Source organism: Erithacus rubecula (assembly GCF_903797595.1).
Source record: "Erithacus rubecula genome assembly, chromosome: 33".
Classification (NCBI taxonomy): Eukaryota; Metazoa; Chordata; class Aves; order Passeriformes; family Muscicapidae; genus Erithacus; species Erithacus rubecula.
The window spans coordinates 1515158-1524219 of record NC_136683.1 but is presented as its reverse complement, the minus strand read 5'-3'; the positions used below and the strand labels follow the sequence as shown (position 1 = coordinate 1524219).

Genomic DNA, 9062 nt, shown 5'->3' with positions numbered 1-9062 from the left:
CTCCATTTCAAAGAGAAGTTTCTGCCTGTATTGGCAGATACCTGTCCTGCAAACCAGGACAGGGAGCATCATCTCGAGGGGTGGAACATCATTCTGGGAATGGGGGTGCATCCAACCCATGCTGATGAATGGTTACAAGGGAACTTTCCCAACCAAGAGAAGCCTGGAAGTGCAAACCCCACCCCAGACAGTGCCCTCCCCTGCCCTTCCCCAGCCTTGCTGCTGCTCCCAAAGTGAGGAGAGTCAGGGTCTTGAGTGGAAAGATGAGGTTTTATTAAATTAATGTTGATACATCCAGCGTGGCTCAGCCCCCAGTGTGGGCAGATTTGGGCTGGGGGACCCTGGGGTGATGTAACCCCAAAACACTGAGTGCCAGGGTGCAGCTGGGTGTCCTGGGGCAAATACTGAGGGAATTGGAGGGGGAAGATTGCAAGGAATGGATAAACACAACATTTAAATTAAATACAGCCACAGCAACCCACCCAGAGGAAACTCAAAATGAAGCAGGGGGTCCCAGAACAAGCATGGGAATTTGGGTGGGCTGTGGGGAGGGAACAGTTCTTCACTCTGAAAAGGGGTGCAAAAAAAAATCCACACAAAGATGTGAAAAACCACAAGGAGATGGGGAAGCACCAGGAGAGGGGTGGGACAACTGGGTTTTGGGAGGAAGGGGGGTCTGTCACTCATCCCCTGAGGAGCAGGGCTCCTGCTCAGCTCTCAGGTGACACACTGCTGCCTGCTCAGGTGTGAGGCACAGCACATCCTCCCCCAGAGCAGGGGCCACGGGGCTGGGGTCAGCTCCAAGCTTCCCCCTCAGGGTGCCATCCCCCAGCTTGGTGGCAGTGCCATCTGCAGGGGTGGGGGGCTCCTGTGCTGGGGCTGTGCTGCTGATGCCGTTCAGCATCTCCTCAGGGAATTCAGACAGCTCTTCCAGACTGGCCTCCCTGTGCAGCCCGTTCTCAGCTCGGATCACACTCTCCATCCCTGCCTCCTGCACCGTGGGCTCCTCCTCACTGGATGAGGCAGGTGAGGAATCTTCCCCTGCATCCTGGCACAGCTCAATCCTTCCAGGACCTTGCTGCCCACCCTCTGCCACCCCCATCAGCTCCTGGTTGAATTCTAGGGCTTGTTCAACTATTTCCAAAATATCTTTGTCTTTCATGATATCCACTGGCACCTCTGCAGGGAGAACAGGAGTGTCAGGGATATCTGGGATGGACTCTGGAAAATCTCCCAGCTCAGGGAGCTGCTCTCTGCTGTCACTGCTGAGTGTTTCCTCCTCTGTGGATGGTTTCTCTTCCAGTGGTTTCTCACCTTCCAGGACCTTCAGCCCTGCTGGAGGGGTGACCACAGCTGTGTCATCCTCCTCCTCCTCCTGCCCTGCCATCCCCAGGCTTGTTGCTCCAGTGTCATCCCTCTCCAGCTCAGTTGTGTTGTGGAGCTCCTCATCTGATTCAGCAGCCAAACCTTGTGGATGCTCTGCAGTGCCTGTGGCACCCTGGGCTGGCTCTTCTCTCCCTCCTGCTGCTGGTCCCATGGCCCCAGGACAGCTGGGATCTGCTTCAGGCACAGCTGAGCCTTCCTCCAGCTCAGCAGTGCCATCCTCATCCTTTGGCATCTCAGCCCCTTCAGTGGGCACCTCTGTATTTTCATCTGCTTCCCCAACAAGCTCTTTGCCCTCTGGCACTGGAGATTCTTCTCCAGGAGCCCCCAGATCATCTTCAGCTGCTTCAACTTTGATTTCTTCAAAGTCCTCAGAGATCTCAGCTTCCTCCAAGCTGGACACTTCATGGTTAGGAGCAGACACCATGAAATAACCTTCCTCTTCCTCAGCACCCTCTGCCACAGCCACTCCTGCCTCTTCTTCAGGGCTTTCTGTGGGAGTTAGTGGCTTGTCCTTCTCCTCCAGCCACTCTTCACCCTCCTGAGCTGTGTCAGTCACAGGTGGTGTCTCTGTGCTCTCCTCACTCTCTGGAGGCTTTGGGCTGGCTGCTCCCACAGCCAGCATCTCCCTTTCATACAGGTGCAGGGGTGTGTTGTCTGGCAGCGTGTCCTCCAGCTCCACCCTCCTGCCAGTGCCCACTGTGGCCTCTGGGACTCTGGGCACCTCCTGCAGTGCCCACTCAGTGCTCTCCACGCTGTCCCCTGGCACCTGCTTCAGTGCTACAAGCTCTGAGCTCTCTGGTTTATTCATCTCTGAGCTGAGCCCATCATCATCATCATCACCCTGTCCCTGCCATGGCTCCACTGGAGCCTGGGCTGGGTCCTGTGTGTGCCCATCATCATCATCATCATCATCCCCCTGCTCCTTCCATGGCTCCACTGGAGCCTGGGCTGGGTCCTGTGTGTGCCCATCATCATCCTCCTGCCCCTTCCATGGCATCTCTGGAGCCTGGGCTGTGTCCTGTGTCTGCCCATCATCATCATCATCATCACCCTGCTCCTTCCATGGCTCCACTGGAGCCTGGGCTGGGTCCTGTGTGTGCCCATCACCATCATCATCATCACCCTGTCCCTGCCATGGCATCTCTGGAGCCTGGGCTGTGTCCTGTATGTGCCCATCATCATCATCATAATCACCCTGTCCCTGCCATGGCATCTCTGGAGCCTGGGCTGGCTCTTGTGTGTGCCCATCATCATCATCATCACCCTGTCCCTGCCATGGCATCTCTGGAGCCTGGACTGTGTCCTGTGTGTGCCCATCACCATCATCATCATCACCCTGTCCCTGCCATGGCATCTCTGGAGCCTGGGCTGTGTCCTGTATGTGCCCATCATCATCCTCCTGCCCCTGCCACGGCTTCTCTGGAACTTCATTCAGCTCCTGTCTGTGCCCATCATCATCCTCCTGCCCCTCCCTTGCCTCCTCCAGAGCCTGGGCTGGCTCCTGTGTGTGTCCTTGCCCAGGGGCAGGGTCAGGCTGTGCCACTCTGCCCTGCTGCTCCTGCCCTGCCAGCTCTGCTGCTGGCTCAGCCTCTGGCAGTGGCTGCTGCTGGCTCATCTCCTGGCTCTTGGCATCTTCTTCATCATCTTCCTGGGCTTCCTCCAGCTCTGCTGGCAGTGTGCCACCTCTCTCCTCACTTTTCAGCTTTCCTGTGCTGCTCGAGGTGTCATCTGGCTCTTGTGGCCCCAAAACCCCCTCAGTGTCCTCTGCTGTCCCCTCCCAGTGCTCTGGGCAGGGTTTTTGGCTATGGCCATCACCCTCCTGGCCCCAGGGTTCTTCTGGTTCCTGCTCCTCCTGTTCCCCCTCCTCTTCCACAGAGCTGCTCTCCTGGTTGTCCTCTGGGGCTCTGCTGTCCCACTCTGAGCTGTCACCTCCCTCTCCTGCTCCAGGATCCTCAGAGCCTTCTCCTGCTGACCCAGAGTCCTCTCCCACCTCAGGGTTCTGTCCCTCCTCTTGCTCCTCTCCTCCCAGCACCTCCCTGCAGGTCTCTCCCTTTTCTCCCTCCCCATCTTCCACTCTCCCTGTGTCCTCTCCTCCCACAGCATCTTCTTCATCTCCTGACCAAGCCTCCTGTGCTGGGATGGCCTCAGGGACACTCAGCTCTGGGCACAGCTCCTGTCCCCTTTGCTCCTCTGCAGGCAGATCCATCTCACACACGGGCATTTTCTGCTCAGACCTTTCCTGCTCTGCACCAACAAAATTCTCTCCCAGGTGACCTTTTGTGAGCAAAACCAGGTGGTTTTCTGCAAGGACAGCATCCACTTCTTTGTGTGGACACTCCTCTTCTTGCACATCTGTTCCTTCCTCCTGGAAATCTCCATTCTCCTTGCAGGGGCTGTGGGGTCCCCTCTCCTCCTCCTCCTCATCCTCTGAGGGGTGTGAGGGTTCTGTGCTTGGGGTCTGTGCCCTCTCCTCCTCCTCCTCTTGCTCTGGCTTTTCCCAGCTGCTCACTGTCTGTCCAGGGAGATCCCTGTCCCCATCCTGTGCCTCTATTTCTGGATCTCTTGTGCTCAGCACTGCAGGTACCTCTTCCTCCTCCTCCTCCCATGCTCCCAAATCTTCCTGGCTCCCTGAGGCTCTCAAGGAAGCAGCTGTGCCAGGTGGGGACACTGCTTTGTCTTGCAGGGTGCTGCTCTCCACACCCAGTGCCTGCAGCATCATCTCCCCAACCTTCTCCTCTGCCTCACCATCCTCTGAGCCCTCCTGCTCTTCCCCAGACCCCTCTGGCACAACCTCTGCTGGGAAAATAGGGCTGGGGACACAAGCATCCCATGTGGGCTCTTCTTTGGGCTGAGCATCACCTTCCATGGCCTTGAGGGCATCCTCCAGCACCTCGCTGACCAGCTGGGCTGGGTACTGCAGCCTGGGGGTGGGCAGAGCTCCCAGGGGCTGCACGGTGCCACTGGGAGTGTCCCCCACCCCTCTAGACACGCCTTGGCTCATCACTCCCCCTGGCCAGGCAGGACCCTCTCCCCCAGAGCTCTCCTGCTCTGCTGGTGAAGGGCTGGGCGGCTCTGGGGAGAAAACTGGGGCATCTTTTCCTGCCTGGGAGGGGTTGGGTGTGGAGCAGGCAGGGGCTCCCAGCCCTCCAGCCCTGCTGGGAGCCGTGCCGTGGAGGGCTGAGCTGATTTTCTGCATCTCCCTAGCACCGGGGCTCTGTTTTTTGCCTGTCAAGGTGTCACTTTGGGGTTTTGCTAGCTGTCCCCTCCCCTCTGCCCTGGGGAAGGTGCAGTGGTCCCGGGGCAGCATTCTCCTGGTCTCAGGGCTCGCTGGTACCAGTTTGCTGCTGCTGCTCACCTCCAGTTTGAGATCTGCAAAGAGTGAGGTGGAGCCGTGAGCGGGAGAGCAGCCGCTCCCTGCCTCTCCCAGACCTCCCCTCTCCTATTTTTAACCAGCTCCTTCTTGGAAAAGTGGGAAATTCCTCCCTCTTGAGCGCAGCGGGATTCAGCATCAGGCTGGGACAATGCTCAGTGGGGAAAGTGTGCAGGTGACAAGATTTCCCCCCCCCCCCGCCCCAGGGTGACACGGTGACACGGTGGCTGGCCCCGGGGGTCCCTTACCTCGCACAGCATTGGCCAACCTGAATTCCCCAGCTGGAACCTGCAGGCGGGTGCTCTCGGCTTCCAGCAGAGTCCTGCGGGGGGAGAGGGGCAGGGTGGGTGCTGCAGGGTGGGGGGATTTAGGGTGGGGGGTTCAGAGAGGGGGGCTACAGGGTGGGTGCTGCAGGGTGGGGGGTTCAGGGTGGGTGCTGCAGGGTGGGGGGATTTAGGGTGGGGGGTTCAGGGTGGGTGAGGGGGTTCAGAGAGGGGGCAACAGGGTGGGGGCTGCAGGAGGGGTGCTGCAGGGTGGGGGGATTTAGGGTGGGGGGTTCAGAGTGGGTGCTGTAGGGTGGGGGGTTCAGAGTGGGTGCTGTAGGGTGGGGGGATTTAGGATGGGGGGTTGAGAGTGGGTGCTGCAGTGTGAGGGGGTTCAGGGTGGGGGGTTCAGGTTGGGGTGATTTAGGGTGGGGGGTTCAGGATGGGTGCTACAAGGTGGGGGCATTTAGGATGGGGGGTTCAGGGTGGGTGTTGCAGGGTGAGGGGTTTCAGGGTTAGGGGTTCGGGGGGTTCAGGGTTGGGGGGGGTTCAGGGTGGGTGCTACAGGGTGAGGGGGTTCAGGGTGGGGGCTTCAGAGTGGGTGCTACAAGATGGGGGGATTTAGGGTGGGGGGTTCAGAGTGGGTGCTGCAGGGTGGGGGGATTTGGGGTGGGGGGCTACAGGGTGGGTGTTGCAGGGTGAGGGGTTTCAGGGTTGGGGGTTCGGGGGACTCAGGGTTAGGGGGATGTTCAGGGTGGGTGCTACAGGGTGAGGGGGTTCAGGGTGGGGGCTTCAGAGTGGGTGCTACAAGGTGGGGGGATTTAGGGTGGGTGCTGCAGGGTGGGAGGTTCAGGATGGGGTGATTTAAGGTGGGGGGGTTCAGAGTGGGTGCTGCAGGATGGGGGGATTTTGGGTAGGTGCTGCAGGGTAGAGGGTTCAGGGGGGGTTCAGGATGGGGTGATTTAGGGTGGGGGGATTTAGGGTGGGTGCTGCAGTGTGAGGGGGTTCAGGGTTGGGGGGTTCAGGGTGGGGGGATTTAGGGTGGGGGGTTCAGGGTGGTTTCTACAGGGTGGGTGCTGCAGGGTGAGGGGGTTCAGCGTGGGGAATTCAGGGTGGGGGGTTCAGGGTAGGGGGTTCAGGTTGGGGTGATTTAGGGTGGGGGGTTCAGAGTGGGTGCTGCACGGTGGGGGGATTTAGGGTGGGGGGTTCAGCGTGGGGGCTTCAGAGTGGGTGCTGCAGGGTGGGGGGATTTAGGGTGGGTTCTACAGGATGGGGGGGTTCAGGGTGGGTTCTACAGGGTAGGAGTTACAGGGTGGGTTCTGCAGGGTGGGTTCTGCAGGGTGGGGGTTTCAGGGTGGGTTCTGCAGGATGGGGGGGGGGGTTTCAGAGTGGGTTCTGCAGGGTGAATTCTTCAGGGTGGGTGCTAGAGGATGCTGGGTGCCCCCTGTGCACCCCAGCTGGGCTGCGGGGCAGGTAAACTGAGGCACGCAGCGCTGACACGCGGTTATGCTGCCCTACCACTGCTCGGCGAGAGACCGAAGAAACCCCCCCCTCTCTCCCACCCCTCCCTCCCATCCCCCCGTGCCCTGTTCAGTGTCCGAGCAGGGTGACATCATGCTCAGCCGGGGAGGCCCCTCGCCTGGGCTGGGACAGCCCCTATTCTCATGCTAATTGTCCCCCCTAGTCCCTGGCAAGCGGCTTTTGTCTGGGGCCATCTGGAAGGGCTGCGGAGGGGGCACCGGGGCTGCCCCTCCCTTGTGCCCTCACCGTGTCAACCTCACCTGTAGGTCGCCACTTCCAGGCTGAGGGACATCTTGAGGTGCATCAGCTGCTGCCTGTCCTCCAACACCCGGGCGATCTGCGCCCTCAGGCTCTGCTGCTCCTGCTCCAGGGCTTCCATCGCCAGCTGAGGGTGGCACAGGGGGGGAAATCAGGGGGTACCTGCGGCTCGGTTCATCCTTTTTAGGATGCTGAGCAACCTGGGCGCTCATTTTAGCACGGTGGGGTGGGTTGAGGATGGGGTAAGATGAGCGGGGCTGAAAGGCTCTGCTGGAGGAGGGAGGAAAGTCTGGGGTGGTTTTGGGACACCAGCACAACTTTCAGGCGAGCAGATGAAGTTTTGGCAGCATCAGGACACCCGTGGATGGTCTCAGGACTTGGAACAAAGGGAGACCCTTCCACGGGCAGCCGTTGCTGATAATTCCAGCCCACTCCGCCTCCCTCTGCGGAATCGCTTCTGCAGCTGTTGAATCGCAGCTGCAGCAAAGTCGGTGGGAGTTTGTCCTGCCCACACCCCCTCCGGTGCCTGCACAGCTTATCCCAGGGTTATCCCGGGTTTATCCCGGGATCCTGTGCTTATCCCGGCCTGTGCTTATCCCAGGGTGTGCTTATCCCGGGTTTATCCCGGGATCCCGTGCTTATCCCGGGATCCTGTGCTTATCCCGGGGTTATCCCGGGATCCCGTGCTTATCCCGGGCTGTGTTTATCCCAGGATGTGCTTATCTTGGGCTTATTCCGGGATCCTGTGCTTATCCCGGGATTATCCCGGGATCCTGTGCTTATCCCGGGATTATCCCAGGATTCTGTGCTTATACCGGGATCCTTTCCTTATCCCGTGCTTATCCCGGGATCCTGTGCTTATCCCGGGCTTATCCCAGGATTCTGTGCTTATCCCGGGATCCTGTGCTTATCCCGGGCTTATCCCGGGATCCCGACCCTGCAGCCCAGCAGGACATGGAGCAGAGATCCTGGGGGAGGTCCTGGTGTCCGGGTGCTGCTCCCCTGCAGTGGGGTGGCCCCGGGTCTATGTTGGGACAGAGATGTCCCCAAGCCGCTTTGCTCTTCCCAGCTTCATCTGCAGCTCATCCATCCCTTCCCTGGGGTTTGTTCCCTCTGTCCCATCTCCTTCCATCCCCCTCTCCCATCCCTTTGCTCAGGGATTCTCTGCTCTCTCCCCTCCCCAGGGACTCAGCTCCTTCCTGCTGCTTTCACTCGCCTGGAATTTCTCTGCCTCCCCTCGCTGCTCCTGCCACTGCTGGGCCAGGCTCTCCTCCAGCAGCTCCTTCCGTGCTTTGAGCCCTGCCAGGTCCTTCTCCAGGTGCTGCAGCTGCAGTTGGCTCTGCTGGTTGTCCTCCACCGCCTTCCACAGGTTCTCCTTAGCCTGGCAGAGGGAACCCTCCAGCTGAGACACTTCTGTCTTGTAGGTCTCCACCGCTCCTTTCCAGATCTCCGAGAGCCTTTTGGAGTAGTCCTCCACCTCCACGGGCTGGAAAGCCACCGGGGCACAGCGAAAACTCTCCAGGCTGTGGGAGAAACTCGCGATCTCCTGGTCCAGCCCGGCTTTCTCCTCCTCGTGCACCTCCAGCAAAGCTTCCACCTCCTTCTCCAGCTGCACAGCCCTCTCCTTCAGCCAGATCTGCGCTCTCCTCTCCTCCTCCAGCTCCTTCCTGCTCAAGGATAGCTGCTTCTTGGCTTCTTCCCGAGCTGCCTGCTCCTTCTGGCACCTGCTTTTCACCTGCTGGACCTCCTCGTAGAGGTTATCCCTGGCCAACTCGGCCGTGCACTTCTCCCTAAAGGCGTGATCCAGCGCATCCCGCAGGGCTCGCAGCTCCTCCTCGTACTTCACCCGCCACGATTCCCCGGCCGGGCTGCTCTTGGTGCTCTGGATTTCAGCTCGCAGCACCTCGTTCTCCTCCTCCAGGAACTTCACTCGGGCCAGGTACGCCTCCAGCCGCTTGTTGAGGTCCCACATCTGCAGCGATTCCTCTCCCAGGGCTCTCGCCCCTGCCAAACTTTCCGTGCTCAGCATGGGAGCTGCCGGGGGATGCCGGAGCCGGCAGAGGAAGACGCCGGGTGAGGAGGAGGAGGAGGAGGAGGAGGATGCCGGAGGGAACGCCGAGCAGAGCGGGAAGGCGGGGAGGGAAACGAGTGGCTGGGAACAGAGAGGAGCAGCTATTCATACTCTGCCATGGCGAGTGGGAGGCCCCCGAGACCCGGACGAGCAGCCGCGTTTAACCCTTGCACAGCCAGGCTCGACGCTGAGC

The 9062-nt window shown here is 60.1% G+C and overlaps 1 protein-coding gene across 1 annotated transcript; it reads right to left on the bottom strand.

Moving 5' to 3' along the window:
• Window positions 1-679: 679 nt before the first annotated feature.
• Window positions 680-8846, bottom strand: NES (nestin; the record flags this gene model as incomplete). Its single annotated transcript, XM_079329507.1, has 6 exons — window positions 8015-8846; window positions 6801-6925; window positions 5005-5078; window positions 3316-4755; window positions 2933-3171; window positions 680-2410 (listed from the first exon to the last, which is right to left on the bottom strand). The coding sequence occupies exons 1-6, from the start codon at window positions 8825-8827 to the stop codon at window positions 680-682; spliced, it is 4422 nt and encodes a 1473-aa protein (XP_079185633.1). The 5' UTR covers window positions 8828-8846.
• Window positions 8847-9062: the final 216 nt, after the last annotated feature.